The sequence below is a fragment of the Choloepus didactylus genome, chromosome X, assembly GCF_015220235.1.
Source record: "Choloepus didactylus isolate mChoDid1 chromosome X, mChoDid1.pri, whole genome shotgun sequence".
In the NCBI taxonomy this organism is placed as follows: domain Eukaryota; kingdom Metazoa; phylum Chordata; class Mammalia; order Pilosa; family Megalonychidae; genus Choloepus; species Choloepus didactylus.
The window spans coordinates 95400279-95424442 of NC_051334.1; the positions used below are offsets into that span (position 1 = coordinate 95400279).

At 36.8% G+C, this 24164-nt stretch overlaps 1 protein-coding gene and 1 pseudogene across 1 annotated transcript in view; both read right to left on the minus strand.

Annotated features, from left to right (window-relative positions):
* Nucleotides 1-24164, minus strand: part of HDX (highly divergent homeobox) — a 262723-nt gene that overhangs the window by 225071 nt on the left and 13488 nt on the right. The window contains exon 4 of the mRNA XM_037821921.1: nt 13404-13457. Within this exon, the coding sequence (XP_037677849.1) occupies nt 13404-13457 (54 nt within the window). The remainder of the gene's footprint in view (nt 1-13403; nt 13458-24164) is intronic.
* Nucleotides 10850-11137, minus strand: LOC119523141 (annotated as a pseudogene).

Below are 24164 nucleotides of genomic sequence, written 5' to 3' on the forward strand. Positions count from 1 at the left end.
CTATTCCACTCAGCCTTATGAAGGCTGGCAGTTATGGCCCTTTGTAAGTTCTACCTCTAACACAGTCAAAAGAATGGCTCCAGGAGGCATATGATCTGGACAGGCTGAAACAGCAGGATCCAGCATTCTAAATCTGCTCTCTAGCATCTGGCTCAGTACTGGGCTGTGTCACCCTTTGTACTTGAAGAGGAGGTCTCCAGTAGCCATTCCAGTCCACAGCAGCTCCCAGCCAAGGATTAGACTGTGTGCCAGTTTGAATGTATTATATCCCCCAAAATGCCATTATCTTTGATGTGCTCTTGTGAGGGCAGATGTATCAGTGTTGATTAGATTGTAATTCTTTGAGTGTTTATGTGGAGATGCAGCCCACCCAACTGTGGGTGATGACTCTGGATAATTTCCATGGAAGTGTTGCCCCACCTATTCAGGTGGGTCTAAATTAAATCACTGGAGCCATATAAATGAGCTGAAAAACAGAAGGAACTCAGTGCAGCTGAGAGTGACATTTTGAAGAGGAGCTACAGCCAAGAGGGACACTTTGAAGAATGCACAGAAGATGAGGGAGTAGCTGCAGATGAGAGACAGTTTGAAGATGGCCATTGAAAGCAGACTTTTGCTCTGGAGAAGCTAAGAGAGGACAAATGCCCCAAGAGCAAATAAGAGTGACATTTTTGAGGAGCTGAAGCCTAGAGAGGAGTGTCCTGGGAGAAAGTGATTTTGAAACCAGAACTCCACAGCAGATGCCAGTCATGTGCCTTCCCAGCTAACAGAGGTTTTCCAGACACCATCGGCCATCCCCCAGTGTAGGTACTTGATTGTTGATGCATTACCTTGGACCCTTTATGACCTTAAGACTGTAACTATGTAACCAAATAAACCCCCTTTATAAAAGCCAATCCATTTCTGGTGTTTTGCATTCCAGTAGCATTAGCAAACTAGAACAGATTTTGGTACCAGAGAAGTGGGGTGCTGCTGAGTTTGCAAATACCAAACATGCTGGAAAGGCTTTTTAAATGGATAAGGGAAAGATTCTGGAAGAACTGTGAGGAGCTTGATAGAAAAGGTCTAAACTGCTTTGAAGAGAATATTTGTGGAAATATGGACTCTAAATATATTTCTGATGAGGGCTTGAGCAGAAATGGTGAATGTGTTGTTGCAAACTGGAAGGAAGGTGATCCTTGTTTTAAAGTGGCAGAGAATTTGGCAAAATTGAGTCCTTTTGTTGGATGGAAGGCAGAATTTGAAAGTGACAACCTGAAATATTTAGCTGATGAGATCTCCAAGCAAAATATAGAAGAAGTAGCCTGGCTTTTAATTGCAGCTTATAGTGAAATGCAAGAGGACAAAGATAAGCTGAAAAAATGAACTCTTGGTTTCAAAGAAACAAGAAATTGATAGCCTGAAAAACTCTGGGCTTCCAGGGGGTGAAACCCTAAGAAGCTACAGCCCAATGTGAGGATTTAACCAAATATGGAACCCAGCTGCCTTTTCAGTACAAGCCAAGATTGGAAAAGGAGTTAAGCAGAAAGGATTTGTGGAAAGTCCTATTGTCTGATGGCTTTGACTCTTGTGTGCTTCATGCAAAGCCAACAGAATTTTTGCAAGCTCTTTACAGACAGAGCCACTGCCAGTCGGAACTGGAGGAGAAAGACAAGGAACAAATTGAAGGAAAAATTTCTTCAAAGACAGAGCCATGGAGGTTGAAGTCTGGAGTCAAGAGGCCTTGGGCTGGGAGAGCAGAGTGGCCCACATGCATGGAAGTGTGAGTTTGCCCCAGAAGTTGAGAGTGGGCCTTCTGCCTCAATGCTCCGGAAGAATTTTGCCACCCCAGGCCCCAAAGAGGGTGGAGCACATTCCCAGGGAATTGGGAAGAGCCTGGCTGCCACCCCACTGTTCTGAAGGGGTTGAGCATGTGCCCCAGAGATGGAAGGGAATCTGGGTGCTGCCCTGATGTTTGAGGAGGGTGGGACCAAGAAGGTGGTCTCCCCAATGGGTGGATATATTGGAGAACTCACCCAGCATTTGGAGAGGAAAGGGCTGCCAAAAAGGCCCTTAGGAAGGGTTAGACTCCTGCTCTCTCAAGCCCCAAGGATTCAACGTCATTCTGTAAATGACTCTCAGACTTTGAAATCTAATGGAGTTTGTCCTGCAGGTTTTAGGAACTGTTTTGGTCCTGTGAGCCCTGTTTTCCTTTCAGTTTCTCCTTATGGCAATGGGAATGTTTATCCTATGACTGTCCCTCCTTTGTATATTGGAAGCACATAACTTCTTCTAAGTTCACAGGTCCACAGTCAGAGGGGAATTTTGCTTTTACACAGACCACACCTGTAACTGATTTAATGGGATCTTGTACTTAACTATTGCTACTGAAATGATTTAAGTTTTTGTGATGTTGTGATGGGATGAATGTATTTTGTATATGGAAAGATCATGTCATTTTGGTGTCCAGGGGTGGAATATGCCAGTTTGAATGTATTATGTCCCCCAAAATGCCATTATCTTTGATGTAATCTTGTGTGGGCAGATGTATCAGTGTTGACTAGATTGTAATTCTTTGAGTGTTTCTGTGGAGATGTGCCCCACCCAACTGTGAGTGATGACTCTGCATAATTTCCAGGGAGGTGTTACCCCACCCATTCAGGTGGGTCTAAATTAAATCACTGGAGCCATATAAATGAGGTGGCAAGCAGAAAGAACTCAGTGTAGCTGAGAGTGACATTTTGAAGAGGAGCTACAGCCAAGATGGACACTGTGAAGAATGCATAGAAGATGAGAGAGTAGCTGCAGATGAGAGACAGTTTGAAGATGGCCATTGAAAGCAGACTTTTGCTCTGGAGAAGCTAAGAGAGGACAAATGCCCCAAGAACAACTAACAGTGACATTTTTGAGGAGCTGAAGCCTAGAGAGGAGTGTCCTGGGAGAAAGCCATTTTGAAACCAGAACTCTGGAGCAGACGCCAGCCACATGCCTTCCCTGCTAACAGAAGTTTTCCGGATGCCATCAGCCATCCTCCAGTGAGGGTACTTGATTGCTGATGCATTACCTTGGACACTTTATGGCCTTAAGACTGTAACTGTGTAACCAAATAAACCCCCTTTATAAAAGCCAATCCATTTCTGCTGTTTTGCATTCCAGCAGCATTAGCAAACTGGAAGAGACTGCCACTGCTGCTTCTCTTATGTGTGTGAGATGGGTGCCAGGATCCATGGATGGAATTACTCACAGTCTGTGACCACAGTTTTGCAGTCTCTTCATCTCACACTTACCTGGATGTTATATGGAACTCCACTGGTTTCTGGAAACCCAGAACAGTTGATTCAGATAGTTTCTGCCTACTTGCTGCTTTTAGGAGAAGAATGAGTTCTGTAGCTCCTTCCCTATTCCTCCATTTTCCTGGATGTCCCCTGTTTTGGGGTGCAGTGTTCTGTATGTTGTTAAGTCTAGTTATTTTATTATATTATTCAAGTTCTCTGTTTCCTTATTGATCTTTTGTCTAGATGATCTACTTATTGATGAAAGTGGTATACTGAAGTCTCTAACTATGATTGAGCAGTGTCTATTGATTCTTTCAGATTTGCCAGTGTTTTCTTCATGTATTTTGAGGCACCATGGTTAGGTGCATAAATATTTATGATTGTTTTTTCTTCTTTGTGTACTGCCCCTTTTGTTAATATACAGTGTCCTTCCTTGTTTCTTATAACAGCTTTTGACTTAAAATCTATATTATCTGATATTAACATAACAGCTCCAGTTCTTTTTTGGTTACTATTTGCCTGGATTATCTTTTTACAACCTTTCACTTTCAACCTATTTGTGACTTTGGGTCTAAGATGAGTTTCTTAAACAGCATATACTTGGATGATGCTTTTTTTTTAATCCATTCTGCCAACCTATGTCTTTTGATGGTGGAGTTTAATCCATTAACATTTAGTGTTATTACTGTAATGGCGGTACTTGCTTCAACCATTTTGTCCTTTGGTTTTTATATGCCACATGTTTTTTGGTCTCTCTTTTCCTTTATTGAAACATCATTTTCCGTAGAGTTGATCATTTGTGATGTATCTTGCTGACCCTTTTCTCATATGTGTTTCTGTGTATGTTCAAATTTTCTTTTTCTTTCTCTCTACCTTGGGGTTTATACTATGAAACCTCCACCTAAAACCCTCCAATTTGAAAATATACCAACTTAGCTTCAGTAGCATACTCATTCTCTTTTCACATATCCTTCTGTTTCCCCTCTTCCTGTTTTTTAGTCCCATTCTACCATTTTATATTTTGCATGTTCATTAAAAGGAAATAGGCATTTTTCTTGTTCAATTGTATTCTTTTATAAGAATAAAAGAATAGAGTTTTATATTGAGGATAAAGTACTATTGGGTTTTGCATTTACCCTTTTAGTTACCCTTACTGATGATCTTCATTTCTTCACACTACTCCAAGCCATTCTCTTTTTTTCCTTTCAGCCTGCAGAACTCTCTGTCATAATTCTTATAGGGCAGGTCTCTTGTTGACAAACTGTTTCAGCTTCTATTTATCTGTGAATATTTTAAACTCTTCCTCAATTTTGAAGGGTGGTTTTACCAGATAAAGAATTTTTGGCTGGTGGTTTTTCTCTTCCAGTACCTTCAAATATCATAACATTGCCCTCTTGCCTCCATGGTTTCTGATGAGAAATTGGAACTTAGTATTTTTGAGGATCCTTTGTATGTGATGAATCACTTTTCTCTTTCTGCTTTCAGAATTCTCTATTATCTTTGGCATTTGACATTCTGATTAGTATGTGTCTTTGAATAGGTATATTAGGATTTATTCTGTTTAGAGCACATTGTGCTTCTTTCATCAGAGTTGGGAAATTTGGGGCCATTATTTCCTAAAATATTCTTCTGCCCCTTTGCTTTTGTTTTCTCCTTCTGGGACACCCATGACATGTATATTTGTATGATTTGTGCTGTCACTAAATCCCTGAGAAACAGCACAATTCTTTATTCTTTCTCTATCTGTTCATCTGATGGTATGATTTCAATTGTCTTGCTTTCCATATGTTGAGTCTTTCTTCTGCCTATCCAAATTTGCTGTTGTATGCCTCTGGTGTATTTTTAATCTCTACTATTGCACCTGTTATCCTGAAATTTCTTTTAAATTTCTTTTTATACTTGCAAATTCTTCTTTATGCTCATGCATTGTCACTTTTATATCCTTTATCTCTTCATGCATATTTCCTTTATCTCCTTGAATTGATTTGGAGGATTTATTTAACATCTTTGATTAGTTGTTACAAATGTGTCTCCCCTGAAGGTTTAATGTGTTCCCTTGATTGAGTCATATCTTCCTCTTTCTCAGTATGGTTTGTAATCACTTATGTATAGGTATCTATTTATCTAGAAGAGTTATCTCTGAAGGTCAGTTTCTCCCTCTTGTCTATGGTTATATTATTGATTGACTTTGAGTTAAGCCTCTTCTTTGATGCTTGGTTCAATGTATTTTAGACCTTTTTAATAGCCTGTGTTTACTTCTTCAATTTTTCTCAGCTCTTCTTGTTCTGATTCTTGCCCTGGATATGCAGTGAACTTTTTTAAGATTGTATTTTTGTGCAATTGTTTCACCCCTAGGAGAAAGCTTCCTTTCCTCTGTTCCTTCTTCAGGAATATTGTTCTGTTCTGTATGGTTTTGTACAGAACATTCTTCTCAGTTCCTAAGACTTGTTTAAAATAGCTCTCTCACTCAGTGCCCCATTTTTCTTACATTTTTTAGTTCTGGGACTCATCCTGTCTTATAGCAGTTCAATTTCAACCCCACCTCTTTTTTTTCTAGAGGATTTTCTGCCTCTGGTCTTTTCACCATTAGAGTAACCTGCCCTGGAAAGCCAGATGGAGTCAGTCTGTATTTTGGTCTCTCCAGAAAAGTCCATTTTATGTTTAGGTGGTCCAGCCAACAGCAACTGGATTGAGTGAGTGCACCTCTTGCTAACAGCTATACTGTGGTGGTCTCTCTTTATCCCTCCCCATCCCCAGGGGGCCCTTTTGTATGCAGCACTCCTTAGCAGCTTGTGTTCTGCTTCTGCCTGGTCTCTGTGGACTTGGGTCCCTGTGCCTGACTTTGTGTGGATTCTTTTATTTTTTTTTTGAAACAACAAAAATTTATTTTCCTACAGTTTCTGTCATGTCAGGAACCTGGGAGGCTTTATCTTCATCCTGTACTCAGGGTTTTACAAGGCTCAAATAAGGATACTGATCAGCACTATCCTCACCTGGAGGCTTGACTAGGCAAAGTTTATTTTCCAAGCTCTCTCAACATGTTGGCAGAATTTATTTCCTTGAAGCCAGAGGACTGAGGTCCCAGTTTTTATAATAGTTGTTGGCTGGGGACCACTCTCAACTCAGGTCTTGCTTCATGGCCCTCTTAAGAACATGGTAGTTTGTTTCTTCAAGGCCTGCAGGAGAATCTTCTCAGTTGGTGAAGACAAAGTCTTGTGTAACATTATGCAATCATGGGAATGACTATCAATTATCTTGGCCTTATAATGTAACATAATTATAACTCATCATAGTTACAAGTCCTGCCCACAATTAAGGGGAAAGGATTATAGAGGGCATGTGCACCAGGGGTTGTGAATTGTAGGGGGCATCTCAGAATTTTGTCTACCATAACAATATCCTTTATCATATTGCATTATAGTTGCCAGCTTACGGAGATCCAGAAGAAAGACTATTATCTTTGCATAATTCTTGGCAGATATTCAGCTCACAATAAGTATTTTGTGAGTTACTCAATAAATGTCAACAGATCAGTTGGATAGTAGAGAGTGTGGATGCCCTGAAGAGGAAAGATTTTAATAATCTATGCATTTAGTGAAAAACACAGATGAAAAAATACTGTTGAATGGCAATGAAGGACAGTGATATTCTGAACTAAATATCAAGTCTATAGAATTTGGAAATGAAGATAGCACCATCACTGTGGTGATGGTGACTATGGATGCTGTATTTTTGGAGGTGGTAGTTACGTGACACTCATTTAGAAATGTTTGCTCAGTTATACTGGGTATGGTGTTGAATAGATAAGAATGAGCAGTTCCTAAGAATTGCACTAAAGTATGGAAGGTCATGATATTTGTTGCTAAAAATATATATTTTTATTTGATCAATGCACAGGACTAAATACTATTGGAGAATTTATCAGTCAGGACCCAACCAAGAAAATACAGGGAATTTAAAGCAAGAAATTAGTTTACTTGGATGATGGAAGACCTGAGAAGTCAAAAAGGGGACTGGGAAGCTATCTGGAAATGAGCAACTCCTGGAAACCACTACCCTCTGGGGGTACAAAGGGAGGAGGTGCTCATATAGAGCTTGGGAGCCAGGGTTACAGGCAGAACCTGGAAATAGAGCGATATTTTACAGAGCAGGAACTGGGAGCCTGGAGGAGAGTCAGCTGTCACCAGAGACAGTGGCTGACTCAGAGAGGGAGGCGGAATGCTCTGGCTTCTCCCTTCCACTCTTCAATCTCCAGATAGTGTTTCCTATTAATTAAACCCAGCTGGAAGCAGTTGACAGTGGAGCATGGGACTGCAGCTAGCAGAAATCAGCCCCTCCCCCGAGCTTCTCTCAGACTCTGAGCAGAGCAAGAGAAAGACTAGAAATGGATCTGAGGGCAATTAAGCCAAGGCTCAGCACAGGGACATAAATGGCAGGCATTCTGTCCTTATGGAGCTTACATCATAGTAGAGAAGAGGAGGCATGCATGAGAGATCATCACTTTCTGGAACAGTAAATTGCTGACATTCCCAATGGCAGCCTGAGTGACGTGATAGTTAACACACAAATGGACAAACAAAAAACTCAAAAATGGACTTTGTGTAATCACATCAGATATTGATTGGACTAGTACTTCACACAAATCAAAAAATACATGAAGAGAAACAGAGGCAAGATGGCAGCATAGAGAAGCGTGGAAGCTAAGTAGTCCCCCTGGAACAACTACAAAAAACCAGAAACAACTAGTAAATAATCCAGAATAACTGTGGGGGGACAAACTAAACCATCCACTCAGCATACACCAACCTGAATTGGGAGGAATGCCCGAGAACACAGCATAAAATCTCTCAGTGGAGAAAGCCCCAGTCATTTTCAGTTTCCAGGGCTGTGACTCCAGGAAGGGTGGAGACAGCACAAGCAGAGAGAGAGACCATTGAAATGCTAATGACCTCCACCTGGGGGGTCTGTCTTCTCTAGGAGGAAAGGGGTGGGGACCTTTCCATTCAGAACCAGACCCCAGAGCCTGGGGGAACATGGCCATACCTCCTCACACCAGTCAAAAATTATAGGCTAACAGGCATCACCTGCTGGGCAGAAAAGCACAGTGACCTGAGGCATCAAAGGGTGGAGCAATTTTCTAAGACACACCCACAGGGAAACCAGATGCTGAATATTTCTTCCCTCTGGGACCTGAGCCTGTTCTGGTCTGGGAAAACCTGATTTGGATAACCAAGGAAACCATGCCTAGACAACAGAAAATTACAACCTACACTAAGAAAAACAAAGTTATGGCCCAGTCAAAGGAATAAACATACACTTCAACTGAGATACAGGAATTTAAACAACTAATACTAAATCAAATCAAAAAGTTTAGAGAAGATATTGCAAAAGAGATAGAGGCTGTAAAGAAAACACTGGGCATATATATGGCAGAAATCAAAAGTTCAAAAAAACAACTAGTAGAATCTATGGAAATGAAAGGCACAACATGAGATGAAAGACACAATGGAAACATACAACAGCAGATCTCAAGAGGCAGAAGAAAATACTCAGGAACTGGAGAACAAAACACCTGAAAGCCTACATGCAAAGGAGCAGATGGAGAAAAGAATGAAAAAATATGAGCAACATCTCCAGGAACTCAAGGATGAAACAAAGTACAATAATGTACATATCATTGGTGTCCCAGAAGGAGAAGAGAAGGGAAAGGGGGCAGAAGCAATAATAGAGGAAATAATCAATGAAAATTTCCCATCTCTTATGAAAGACATAAAATTACAGATCCAAGAAGCGCAGCGTACTCCAAACAGAAGAGATCTGAATAGGCCTACGCCAAGACACTTAATAATCAGATTATCAAATGTCAAAGACAAAGAGAGAATCCTGAAAGCAGCAAGAGAAAAGCAATCCATTACATACAAAGGAAGCTTCATAAGACTATGTGCGGATCTCTCAGCAGAAACCATGGAGGCAAGAAGGAAGTGGTGTGATATATTTAAGATACTGAAAGAGAAAAACCGCCAACCAAGAATCTTGTATCCAGCAAAGCTGTCCTTCAAATATGAGGGAGAGCTCAAAATATTTTCTGACAAACAGACAATGAGAGACTTTGTAAACAAGACACCCGCCCTACAGGAAATACTAAAGGGAGCACTACAGGGTGATAGAAGACAGGAGTGCATGGTTTGGAACACAATTTTGGGAGATGGTAGCACAACAATGTAAGTACACTGAACAAAGGTAACTATGAATACGGTTGAGAGAGGAAGGTGGGGAGCATGTGAGACACCACAAGAAAGGAGGAAAGATAAAGACTGGGACTGTGTAACTTAGTGAAATCTAGAGTATTCAACAATTGTGATAAAATGTACAAATATGTTCTTTTATGAGGGAGAACAAGCAAACGTCAACCTTGCAAGGTGTTAAAAATGGGGAGGCATTGGGGGAGGGATACAATCAGCATAAACCAGAGACTGTAACTAATAGAATCATTGTATTATGCTTCCTTTAATGTAACAAAGGTGATATACCAAGGTGAATGCAGATAAGAGGGGGGGATAGGGGAGGCATGTTAGACACTTAACATTGGTGGTATTGTCTGATTCTTTATTCTACTTTGATTTAAGGTTATTTTTCCTTTTGCTGCTTCCTAGCTGTCATTTTTTTTTCCTCTTTCTTTTGCCTCTCTACCTTCTTTGACTCTCCCTCCTGCCTTGTGGAAGAAATGCAGATGCCCTTACATAGATAGTGGTGAATGTGGTGAACACATAAATGTATGACCATGCAGAGAACCATCAATTATTTACTTGGGATGGAATGTATGGTGAGTGAACAAAATCATATTAAAAAAAAAAATCGGTTGATGACAAAACCTCGAGGGCAATATACTGAGTGAAATAAGCCAGACACATTAGGACAATTATTGCAGGGTCTCACTGATAGGAACTAATTATAATATGTAAACTCATAGACATGAAATATAAGGTACCAAGATATAGGACAAGGCTTAAGAATGGGGAGTGGTTGCTTAGTATGAGCAGAATGTTCAATTAGGACGAACTTAAATGTTTGGAAATGAACAGGGGTGTTGGTAGCAAGATGTGAGAATAACTAACAGTGCTGAATGGTGCATGAATGAGGTGGAAAGGGGAAGCTCAGAGTCATATATGTCACCAGAAGGAAAGTTGGAGGTCAAAAGATGGGAATGTATAAAACTGAATCCTATGGTGGGCAATGTCCATGATCAACCGTACAAATGCTAGAAATCGCTTCCATGAACCAGAACAAATGTATGACAATACAATTAGAAGTTAATAAGAGAGGGGCATATAGGGAAGAACTATATACCTATTACAAACTATATACTACAGTTAGTAGTATTTCAACATTTTTTCATAAACAGTAACAAATGTACTATACCAATACTACGAGTCAACAATTGAGGGGGGTTGGTTAGGGATAGGGGAGGATTAGAGTTTCCTTTTCTTTTTTTCTTTTTTCATCTTTCACTTTATTCCTTGTCTGGAGTAATGAAAAGTTTCTAAAAATTGAACAAAAATTAAGTGTGATGGATGCACAGCCGTATGAGGGTACCCAGGGGCAAGTGATTGTACACTTTGGATCTTTGGATAATTGTATGGTATCTGAACAATCTCAATAAAAATGAAAAAAAAATACACGAAGAAAAGCACCACCAGATCAAGGGGGATTAAGATCCAAAGGTCTAACCAGTTTGAGGCTTTTGGAGGCCCGTTTGTCCCAGACTGAGGCGGCAAAACCGGATTCTGCTGCGGTCTCCCAGCCTCACTCAAGCCTCGCCGCTACCAGAGACCCTCCCTACCACTTACTGCCGCTGCGTTCACCTCCATCTTGCTGGCCTCACCATAAGGCAACCCGAGCAGCTGGAAAAGCCTCAGTTCCTGCACTTCCCGGTTTAGTGGCGCGGAAATTGAACCAAGTCCAATCGTATGCGCAGTCCTATGACCGCAGTCCTAGTCCCGGAAAACCCTCTGTGTGGATTCTAATTCGCTTGTGTGAGTGTTTCACTCTATGTCCACAGTGGGTGGGGCTTGGGCCACTGCCTCTGCATAACTTCCAAGCTGTGCAGGACCAACTGAGGGAGAAGAGAATACTGGTGGGTCTAGGACAGAAATTTCCTATGTGATATTTTTCTTTTTCTTTGATTCAGCATTTGTGGAGTCATTCTCCAGTCTCTACCATCCTCCAGAGCTCTAAGCAAGTGGGATCTATGCTTGTATTTACTGAATCTCTTAGGAGGCTTTTTCAGGTGATTTCTCATGTTGCCATGTTGATGTCATCCTCTCCTTACCCAAATTTTTATATATTGCTTTCATTTTTATTCATTGTTTAGTCCTCTAAATATTATTGAGTTTTGTCCTGAGATGTTATTAGATTACTTGGAAATTGATGGTTTATGGACTTTCTTTTAGCATTTGTTAGGCAGAACAGGAGCAATCTTTATTCTTGGGCTAATTATTTCCCACTACTAAAGAACAAGCCTGGTGGGTATCTACCCAATGCCCCATGAATTACACGCTTTTCCACTCTGGCTGGAGGGAACAGGCCCCATATAAATCATTAGAACTGTTACTTCTAATAATGTTTGGGTGTTTCTTTCCTGGTCTTAGGAAGTTTTACCACATGAATGGGTAGTCGGTACTCAAACGAATACTCAAGGTGTAGGGGCGCTGAAGATCTCGAGTTTTCTGTGAACTTTTCTTCTTTCCAGTGCTCTTTGCTGCAAACTATAGACATCTTATTCTTCCTAGACTCTTTATATACTGAAGTCAAGGAGTTCATCCAGGTTCCTCCTAGGCTCCTACTCCCTGAACCCATCCGGTAACTTTCTAAAAGCAGTAAACTGAAGGGAGGCAGTAAGCTCTGGCATCACTGTCCTTCCATTGTCTTTGGTGGACAGATTCTAAGGTGCAAGGATGAATAGTGCTTCCTCAAGCTGGGCTTTTGTGGTGGCTTAATCCCTCTTGCCAATGCCACCCAGTTGATGGTGTCTCTAGGTGGAGGAAATAATTTTCTGGCCTGCATGGACAAAAACACTTCCCAGGTTGGGATGTTGTTGTAGCATCATCCCCCTTTGCCATTGCTAGCCAGCTTCCTGTTCTCTGGTAAGGGAAGAGCGTTCAGATCTGGAGGAGAAAGCTTAACCAAGCTGCTTTCTGTTGCTAGTTTGGGGGTCAGGGGATGCTGCATCTCGGTCACCTTCTGCTATTGGGTGGGGAATTGTAAAACACCCTGCCACTGTGTAGTGCTTCTAGTCCTTGGGTTCCTAACCAGTTAACTTCTTTCCACCTTTCAGAGTTCTCCTTTGGTGGCCTCTTGCATTATTTTAAGAGTTTATAGTTTTGTAGTTTGCAGGGATGAGAAGGGAGAAAGGAGTCTATGCCATCTTTTCCAGTCCTGAAAGCCAAACTTCAGTTTTACTATCCACAAACTTAACCATCACATTGGTAACTTGTGTTATCTTTTTGAAAGACTTCTGTCTCTTTTCATGTTTAAAACCCTTTTAATAGTTTCCCATCTATGTACGTACATCAAAATCCCCTGGCGTAATTGTTAAAATGCAAGTTTATGGGCTCTACATAGACTAACTGAATGAGATTCTTTGAGAAAACACAAATGCAATGAAATTATTATTTTAACATTATAAAAACCACAACAGCTGTAGGTGAAGGTCAGAAGATCAAAATAAGATTGTTATTTATCACTTCTAAATACTAAAATGCACTAATAAGATATAGTAAGGTAAGTCATGCAATTCGTATTGAGATTTTCATATCAATCATGATTCAACCATATGATCAAATTAACTAGTGATAATCAGATGTAGACTAATAATTTATAAATTACCTTCATATACTTTTTTAAACTGTAAAAATATGCTTTAAGATTTACAATTTGCTTATTGTATTTTATTTAACATCACTTTTAAGTAATTTTATTTTGTAGTATATATAAATATTATGAACTCAAAATACATCCTTTGAGACAATGCAGTCTTAATGAGGATCTGTTTTGCCAACTTTACAAAAATTATGACTGTTTTCTCAACAACATTCTTACTTACAATACAGGGAAAAACCCATTTGCTGCTTTAAATGTAAGGTTACTTACTGCTCTTTTTCTAGAACACCCTGTAATCCAAGGCACTGTAAGGTTTCCTGAGATCTGTGGAAACAATAAATGCAATTTCAATAAGGTATGTATTGACATTACTTGGAACACCAAATAATTCATATGTCAAGATAAGGCTGCTTTCAGAGAAAATTCCCTATATAACAAAGTTGATTCCTTATTGAACGCAACATATTTAAAGGTCCCTCTTTTGTGGAAAAATTTTAGAATTGGTGCATGTTTCCCTTGGAAATTCAAAAAAGTTTCTAGGTCTTTGTTGAGACCTAGAAGCATGGTTTTGAAATATATAGACAATAACATTATAACCAAAATGCAATGCTCTGTGGAATAAGTGAATAGTTACCGGCACTATAGAAGAGTTACTGTAGGTATCATTCTAAATATAGGGCCTCACCTCAAACCAAGAGAGGACTTCATAATGAAATGCGTATGCCACAAACTATTTAAATACGTTACTTCTATTTACTTTGCAAAATCAAAACTGATTAATAGATAATTTCTATGTTTTCTCTTCATAAAAATTTTAGATATACAGTGACTGACTGGAACATTTTGCTTTTCATATGGGCTTTTTCTAAATTGTGTTCTAATTAGAAGTCTATTCTCTAGGCCCTCCACTCTCAGAATATGGTGCATTGTAGATTTTCATAGGCCCATTGATTCAAAGGAAGATTAATTTGCATAAATGACACATGAGTGCAAAAGGGAGAAAATGTGACCCTTTTGGCATTATCATCTATACATCCAACCTCTCTAGATAAGGATGTCTCCAATAAGACCTATGCTTTTAGAGTCACATCCCAGTGTTCAGGGTTTGTAGTGAAGTTTTTCAATGTTGTAACCTCAAGCATATATTTCTTGTATCGAAAACAAGTATTTCATATTTGAGCAAATACTTTATAATAATCTCCCTGAAATGTTGAAATATTTTGACCTTTACAACTGGAGCAGAGTATTACGGTAATTAAAGATATATTTATTTTTCAATTCTCTCCCAGCTACCCATCCACTCATACCTGAAATTAAAACAATGCTTTTATGAAACCTATTCAATAGTATGGTAGTCCCTTTTCAATAGAAACTACTAAGACGAATGAAAAGCAATACCCTGTTGCCCTAGCATTGCCACACAAGAAGATGGGCACTACCATAGTTCAATTCTGGTGAGTGTTTACGGAGAACAAGGAGGTCCTGAGGATCTATTTCAGATTTGGTTCAGGTTAGCCTGGACTTAGCCATACCTTTTACTGGGATGCACCAGGATTGGGAAGTACTCCAAACTTTCCATTTACCTCTCCTTCCCTCCCAAACACATAGATCCTGAGAGACTAACAAGAAATCAAATCAAACTCTGTAGGTGGTGGTGGGAATGTGCCATTCAATCAAATATTTATTGTTTTTTATAAATTATATTCAGTGATGACCTATGAATTAGTATTATGCCAGCAACAAGGTGTAATGATCAAGCAGTCAATATAAATAGGAAAGGAATATTCTTAATTAATTCAAATTTCTGGTAAACTATTGCTGTCCTTGGCCACTACACTTGTAATTTTACTTTGAGCTCCAGATATACTGATATGCTTGGTATGACCTAAAAATCATATAAACTCTAAGTAATACTTTTACAGATTTGACCTCTTTTTACTCAAGGTAAAATCCTATTGCAGTAAAATGACAACTGGAATTCTTGGGGGTCATGGGACGGTTTGATTTAAAATATATAAATTAATGTTGTATTTAGGGTGATAAAGAAATCAATTCTGAAAAATTATTCAAAATGTAAACTTTTTTGTCCCAGTGCTTACTCGGTATGTAATGTAATGTTTGCAAAGTAAAATGATTATTAGCCTCAATGAGAGAGGTAAATCTGTTCAAATAATCATATAATATACTCTCAAAAAACTGACAGAGATATCCAGTTGTTTTGGATTATTTGTGCACACAGTCCCATCACCCATTAGTGAAGGTAATTCAAAGCTACTTGTATAGTTGCTAAAGAAAATATGTAAAACCAAATGGAGTGCTATAATTTTCTCTCCCAGAAAAAAAAAAAAACACAAGAAAACATTAAACCAGTATCTATCCAAAAGTTACATATAAAACAATAAAAATAATACTTATAATCAACATGGTAACTGAGTCTGTATAAACCTTGGCATCAGATGGGAATATAAAATTTAGTTCCTGTTTAAGTGTATTGTATGTATCCGAGAAAATGGAAAACTCCAGTAAGCACATTAACATATGAATATTATAAATTCTATGCTATTTTGGAAGAGATGAAGTTTCATTTTTTATTTTATAATTCTGTGGCAGCAGATACATGATACTCAAATGCCATATTCAGTCACCCTCCACCGTTTATTTCAAATCTATTCTTCAGTTCCTTTAGTTTCTGGTAAAATTCAGGATCATCCAGGAGCAGTAGCAGAATTTGTAGGCTTTTTTGAATCATAGTTCTTTATATATATGTACTCCCAAATTTGGGAAATTTTGTTTGGTGGTATCTTGATGACAAGGTTTCTCACTCAACAAAAGCTATACAATACAATATTTCAAGTGATCAGGGTAATACACTTATTTAAATGATATTTCACTTCCAAATATACTTTCAATGGTCTGGTTTATTAAACTGCAAAATTAATCTTCAAGGAAACAAGACTGGTTTAACAAATATATCAGAACTTACACATGCAAATGAGTGCTGTATGTTTCAAATTAATAAACACTGTAAGTTATAAACTCATTACAATGATGTCATTTTTGAAAGCATTTTGGGAGCATTTCTTTTGGAATTTTCAGTTCATGACTTACCCAGATATTCTGTCTCATTATTTCACATTCCCTTTGTTTGTAACTGGAAATATAACAGCCCAGATTGATCATCCATATTATTCACTAAATGTGGCTCAGAATGAATTCTGATTATTCTCCAAAATGAAATTTACTCTCAAATGATGAAGATTTATTACCACTGAAAACATTTAAAGGCCCTAGAAGGAAATACCTGAATCTGTTGAACTGTAATCCAGTAGACTTAATTCTTGAGGATGATTGTAGAACTGTATAGCTTTTATTGTGTGACCATATGATTGTGAAAACCTTGTGATTAACATTCCCTTTATGCAGTGTATGGGCAGATAAGTAATAAAATAAAGACAAAAAATATTTAAATTATAGGAGGGGATAAGGGGTATGGGATGTTTTGGGTGTTCTTTTTTATTTTTATTTTTTCTTTATTTTGGAGTAATGAAAATGTTCTAAAATTGATTGTTGTGCTGAATGAACAACTATATGATGATACTGTAAGCCACTGATTGCATACTTTGGGTGGATTATATGGTTTGTGAATATATCTCAACAAAATTGCATTAAAAAAGAATCACATAGTCCCTTGAATCAATTCTAAAAGAACTTCAAAGACTTTTTGACAAATTGAGCATTATTACATTAAGTACAGATAAATTTCTTTGGTATCTAATTGGAATTCTGTTCATATATTTATCAGGTATCACTTCCCTACAAGGTACAGTTTTAGGTGTGGTGATACAGGAAATAAAGTGTTGAGTAAAACATACTTTCCTGGAGAGAAAGAAGTATGATCTGAAAGGGAGAAATAGGCAGGTAATGACTGACTTTAAGTGTCATAAGGAAAGTACAATAAATGAAGTGCAATAGTAATTCAAAGGATGGCAAAATTACGTCTACTTGGGGATCTGTGTTTCAGCTGGACCTTAAAAGATGGGTAGAATTTTGATAGGCAGAAATCAAGAAGAAAGCATTCCAGGGAAAAGGAATGGTATGATCAGAGTGGAATAAAAGGATAATGGGTATTGGGGGAACAGTAAGTTCAACTAGAACTAGAAAGGAAGGTGGGGGTCACTTTGTGGAAGGCCATGAATGAAGAGGTATACTTATATCTATTTCTTAAAAAAATAGATAACCATTGAAGAATTTTAAGCAGAGGAGTTATATGTTCAAATTTTTATTTTTATACTTTATTATGATTAATTTGCCTATGTGTGTATAGTGAACTGAAGAAATAGGAAACTCATAATAGTTTGGGTAAGCAGTAATTCAAGGTTGGAACTAGGGTATGGGGAAATATGAGAATTGAGAAGAGAAATATAAAACATAATTATAAAGGAAGATCTTGGGCATGGAATAGAGGAGAACAGTCTCCAGATAACTGGAATAGCCTCTATATGGTCATCAAAAAACTGCCTCTCCACGTGGGTGGCCTGCTCAAAGTAATGGAGAGTCATGACTCTGAAAGTAAATGCAAATAAGAACCTAATGTTGAAAATCTGCTTCTCTTCTCTATGAGAGGATACCCTAAAAGAGGTAACACACTTACCTGGATGTAAAATGGGGTCATATCATATCCACATTTAAGGTTTGTTAATCCAAATATACTCTCTTTCTCATGTAATTACAATTCTTTAAAATTATACTTTGAAAAACGCTGTATATCAGAATGTTATACATTATATATACACATTACTGTATATAATCGTACATCACAAAAATACATGTATATAGCTATTTTATGGATATTTAAAGGGATTTTCAATGGAATTTTATGACTCTGCTATAACATTTTTGCTGAAGTATGAGATTCTTAAAGGCAAAGTATATTTAAAACAAGTATTCTAATTTTTTATAGGTCACTCAGGGACTATGTACAAAAAAAGTATTTATTCAATTACAAAAATATTTTTGTTGTAGACACAATTCTACAAATAAGCTGGTTATTCTATTTTTTTTTAATTTAGATGAATTTATGGGTAGGGTAAAACTACTACCTGAAATATTCTGTATCTTTTATGTGTCAGAAAAATTGAGTATTTTATTAACTAGCATGTCATTAAATGGAATTTGATGTACTGAAATACTTAGTAAGCTTTGGTTAACAATAACCATGTCACTCAGCAAAGTACAGTAGTAAGAGATTCATAAATCAATGTTTTAGCTTTGCATTAATTGCTTTGGTATTAGCAGAGCATTAAAACCTATCACTCATTCTGCTTTAATCTGCAGGGCTTTTTAGGTGTTTTGTAGTTATGATGTGTAGGAAACAGAGAACACTGCTAGGCATGTGTTAGGCACTCAATACTTGCTGATTGATTAATTGAATTAATTTGGGCCTTTATTTTTCACTAGCTATCACTTGTTAAAATTGAACAAAAGGCCAAGAGAGGTCATACACAAGAGATTGTTGTATCAGAAAGTAGCCTACAGGGGTGGTGGAGTAAGTTGCTTCTGGTTGAGAACAATGTGTTCTGGGGCAAAGAAGAAAAGATGTCCTGATGTATATAAAAATCTGTTCTCCTCTTCTTTCTAACAAGTCTCTAGACAAGTTTCAGAAACTATATTTCCTTTAAAAAATTAAAAGTTTTGATACTATAACTTCGAGCTAAACAACTAACACATTTTTAAGCTTATGAATTTTTCTTCTACTTGGTGATATGAAACTGGTGTTTAGAAAAGTTTATTAGCCTGCAAACCTCTTACAATTAACAACCAAGATGCTGTCTGAGATTTTTTTATGTGATTTTAAGAGTTAACATTTCGCAAAACACAAGAGATTAACATCAGGGAAACTGGAATTCCCAGATGTTTCAAATGAAATTATAAAAAGAACTCAGACAAAATATAACAAATTTATTTCCCCTTAGTGATTCTTGAGATACTAGCTGTTAAAAACAATGGAAAGATTTAGATAAAATAAAATAAATTAATAAGCTTAATGATTATCTTCTTTTCCAAAGGTGTTGGGGAGTAGACAGGTACAAATCTGGATCCTCTGAAATTATGCCCACTGGCATATTTTTAAAATATTACTTTATTCCTACTAATGTAAAAAGTAAAGAAATTTGAGCAAGTATAAAAATTCTTCACTAATTTCAGTAAATAGTCAGATGTTAGCTCTATGTTCCTTTAAAAGGCTTTTAAAAGAAATCAGAAACCTTGACTATTGCACTAACGCTGTATAGGTTAATACATCCACTCTTTGATTTAAAAAAAGAAAAAAACAACAGCATTTTTGGCCAAAAATGTCTTGATGAATTCTCTAATACTATCTTTTCTATTATGAATTTAAAATCTCCTTCTTCCTTTAGTAAAACAATGCTACACACCGCAGGCTGAAGAACTGCACACATTTCCCTGAAGAGCTTCACATAGCTTGATCTGAACACTTAGCCTCTGTTTTCACCTATAAGAGTATTCTTCCTTTTGTACTTCATCAACCCCCAGAAGAATCTGTAACTCCTCTGAGAGTACCTTCAGATGCTATTGCTCCTCATTCAAGCATCTTGCCAAAGGGAGAGTGGTGCTAGAGTAAAATTTTACCTTCCTCCTCTTTTAAATGGGAGCAGAGAGGTATTTGAATGTGGCAAGTAGCAATTTCTGTAAGTATATTTGGCAATGTGAAATGACAAATACGCAATAGCAAGATGCACTAAAGACAATACAGGACTTTCAGAATGGTAGAATAAGGACATCTTTAAATCTGCTCTTCCATAAAAGTAATGAAAACACTGACAAAAAATTATGAAAATCAACTTTTTCATAGCTCTAGAAATTAACAAAGACCAGGAGCTTCTTTATAATAAATATTGCTAAACCTCAGTAAGAACTGCACAACTTGTAGCATTGCAACTTGACCTACACTAAAATCCATCGCCCCAATTCCATGGTAGTCTTGAAAATCAGCAGATTGGCAGACAGGGTAGCTGTGTAAACCAGAGCCTTGTAGCCACTGGAGGGGATAGAATAGATCTGGAGCTACTAAAAAGTCTCATCTCCAGAACAATGTCAGTATTTGACCTGTTTTGCAGCTCCCTGAAAAAGCCTCATTTGCATGGTGTTATCATATTTTGTCCTAACTTGGAGCTCACTCAGTAGATAAAGCTCCATGCCCAGGGGGTTTGTTGAAAACAATTAGTGTCAATAGTGTCACATGGCAGCTGTATGAGTCAGCAATACCAGTTGAGGCAAACAGAGGTTTGCCCCCCCAATTTTTTTTAAATGTGGGGAATGAGGTGTCCATAGGGGGCTTTGAAAATTCTGATATATTCCCAGTAATCTACAAGACTACCATTTAGGATCTGCAGGGTAATGCTGATTTCCAGGAATGACATGGGGTAGACCCAATATATAATCTCTGGTTGACACTGAGGTACTGAGTAAGCAAAAAGTGAAGGCTAAGGTAGAATTTTAAACTGCTTGAGCATAAAATGCATTCCATGACATCACACAAAAGAAATATCTGACCAATCATTAGCTGATCATTAAGCTAACTGGGCAGAGACTTTAGCAACCACACAGTACATGGAATACAGACTCTATAGAAATAATCCAGGAGATATACTAAACAAAGAAACAGCAGCAGCAGCAACAACAGTAACAAAAACCCCAGCAGCAACAGTAATCTCAGGGATGGGAGGATTTGATTTCCAGAATTGTCACATTATATTATCTAAAATGTTCAGTACTCAAAAATATACCATAAGATATGCTAAGAAAAGGTAAAGTATGGCCCATACACAGGGGGAAAAAAGAGGAAATAGAAACTATCCATGAGGGGGCCCAGATGTTGGACTTATTGGACAAAGTTGTATATCAGCTATTGCAAATAACTTCAAAGAATGAAAGGAAACCTGGCCTAAATTGAAAGAATTGAAAGAAAGAATGATGATTATGATGTCTCCCCAAGTAAAGAATATCAATAGAGATGGTAATTATAAAAAATACCCAAACAGAAATTCTGGAGTTGACAAATAAAATAACAGCAAATTTGAGCTGCAGAAGAAAGAATCAATGAACTTGAAGATAGGTCAATTGTTATTATCCAGTCTGAAATACAAAAGAAAAAAGAAAGAAGAAAATTAACAGAGCCTCAGAGATCTCTGGGACACCATCACATGTACCGACATATTTAAAATTGGAGTCAGAGAAGGAGGAAAGAGAAACAGAGGCATAAGGAATATTTGAAGAAATAATGGAAAAAAATTACCAAATTTGGTGAAAAACATTAATCTTCAAATCCAAGAAGCTCAACAAACTCCAACTAGGATAAGCTTAAGGAGATATAGAGATAGATACAGCATCGTAAATCTTTCAAATGCAAAGCACAAAGAGAATCCTGAAAGCAGCAAGATAAAAATGAATCATCACATGAAAGTGAGCCTCAATAAGATTAACAGCTTATTTTTCATCAGAAAACATGGAGGCCAGAAGTCAGTGGAATGACATATTCAAAGTGCTAAAACAACTGTCAACCAAGAATTCTATATCCAGCAAAACCATCCTTCAAAAATGAAGGAGAAATTAAGATATTCTCATATAAAAAAATTTAGATCATTTTTTGCAGGGTACCAGATGATAACTGAATCCACACAAAGGAATAAAGAGCATCAGTAAAGGTATAAAGACAGGATAAGTGTATTTTTTTTGGGGGGGGGGGTAACTCTTTTCTAATACTGTCTGATTTAAAAGGCAAATACATAAAGAAATATGATAAAACTGTGTTGTTGGGCCCATAATGTATAAAGATGTAACTTGCATGGCAATAATAGCACACAGAAATGGGCAAGGAGAGGAGCTATTGGAGAAAAATTTCTATATACTATTGAAATTACTATTAATCTGAACTCAATTGTTTTAAATTAAGATGTTAATTTCAATCCTCAGGGCAACCAGTACAAAAATTCCCTAAAATAATTAGTAAAAGAAAGAAGAAGAGAATTAAAATGGTTCACTAGAAAATATCTATTTAACAAAAAAGCAGGCGGTAAAGGAAAAAGAAAGAAACTAAAAAGAGATAAGGCTTATAGAAAACAAAAAGCAAAATGGCAAACTTAATCCAACCCTATCACTAATAACATTAAATATAAATTGATAAAACAATCCAATAAAAGGCAAAAACTTGAAAAATGGACAGAAAATGTGATACAACTATATGCTGTCTAAAAGAGACACAATTTACATTCAAAAACACAAATAGGCTGAAAGTAAATGGATGAAAAAGATATACCATGCAAAGAGTAACAAAGAAAATATGGAGTGCCTATATTAATATCAGACAAAATAGACATTAAGAGAAAAAAATTTCCTAGAGAAAATAAGAGATCTTATAATGATGAAAGTGTCAATCCATCAAAAAGACGTAGCAATTTTATACATATACGCATCTAATAACAGAGCAGAAAAATACAAGTAAAAATGGACAGAATTGAAGGGAGAAATAGACATAATAGTGGGATACTTAAATATCCCACCTTCCATAATACATATAACAACTAGGCAGAAGATCAACAGGAAATAAAAGACATGAACAACACTATAAACTACCAAGATCTAACAGACATCTAGAGAACATTCCACCCAACAAGAACAAAATATACGTTGTTCTTAAGCTCACATGAAATATTCTCCATTATAGAACATATCTTAGGCAATAAAAAATCTCAAATTTCAAAAAATCAAAACCATCCAGAGTATGTTCTCTGATCACAATGAAATGAAGTCAGAAATCAACAACAAGGATAACTGGGAAATGCACAAATATGTGAAAATTAAACAACACACTGTTCAATAACACAAATGAGTCAAAATTGAAATCTCAAGGGAAATAAGACATCACTTTGAAATGATTGAAATGAAGGTACAACATAAAATTTATGAATATAAATACAAAATCCTCAAGAAAATAGCAAACCAAATCCATCAGCATATAAGAAGGATTACACATTACATCCAAGTAAGATTATTACTAGAAATGTAGATTGATTTAATATCTTAAAACCAATTATCTTAATACATCACTTTAATAGAATAAAGAACAAAAGACACATGATAATCTCAATGGACATAGAAAAACATTTGACAAATCCAGTAACTTTTCATGATAAAAACACTCAATAAACTAGGAATAGAAGGGTATTTCCTCATCATGATAAAGGGTATCTACAAAAAACCCTGAGCTCACATCATATTTAAAGAGGAGAGACTGAATGCTTTCTATCTAAGATCAAGAAGAGAAAGATGCCTGCTCCTATCACTTCTATTCAACATTGTACTGGAGGTATTAGCCATGGTAATTAATGAAGAAAAAGAAATAAAATGCAGTAAAGTTTTACAAAAGTAAAGCTATCTGTATTTGTAGATTACATGATTTTGTATATAGAAAATCTTAATAAATCCACTAATATCATTAGAAGTAATAGTTTAGTTCAGCAAGTTTCCAGAGCACAAGATCAATATGCACAAATCGATTGTATTTCTATATACTAGTAACAATCTGAATTTTAAATTAAGAAAACAATTCTCTTCAAAATAGGATAAAAAGTTAACACACTTAGCAATAAATTTAATAAAAGAAGTGCAAGATATTATCTACTGAAAAACAGAAAATATTGTAGAAAGAAATTAAAGAGCTAATGGATTAAAAGTCATAAAATTGTCAAGATGGCAATACTTCCCAAATTTATGTACAGATTCAGTGCAATCCCTATCCAAATTCCAACTGGCAGATATGACATCAAGGCATGCACTACAAAAGAAAAAATATGTAAGATGTACTTCATCCAAATTAATAACTTTTCTACATCAAAGGATATTATCAAGAAAGTGAAAATACAACTTACAGAATGGGAGAAAATAATTGCTAACTACATATCTGAAAAGGATTTAATATGTACAATATATTAAAAATTGCTACAATTCAACAAC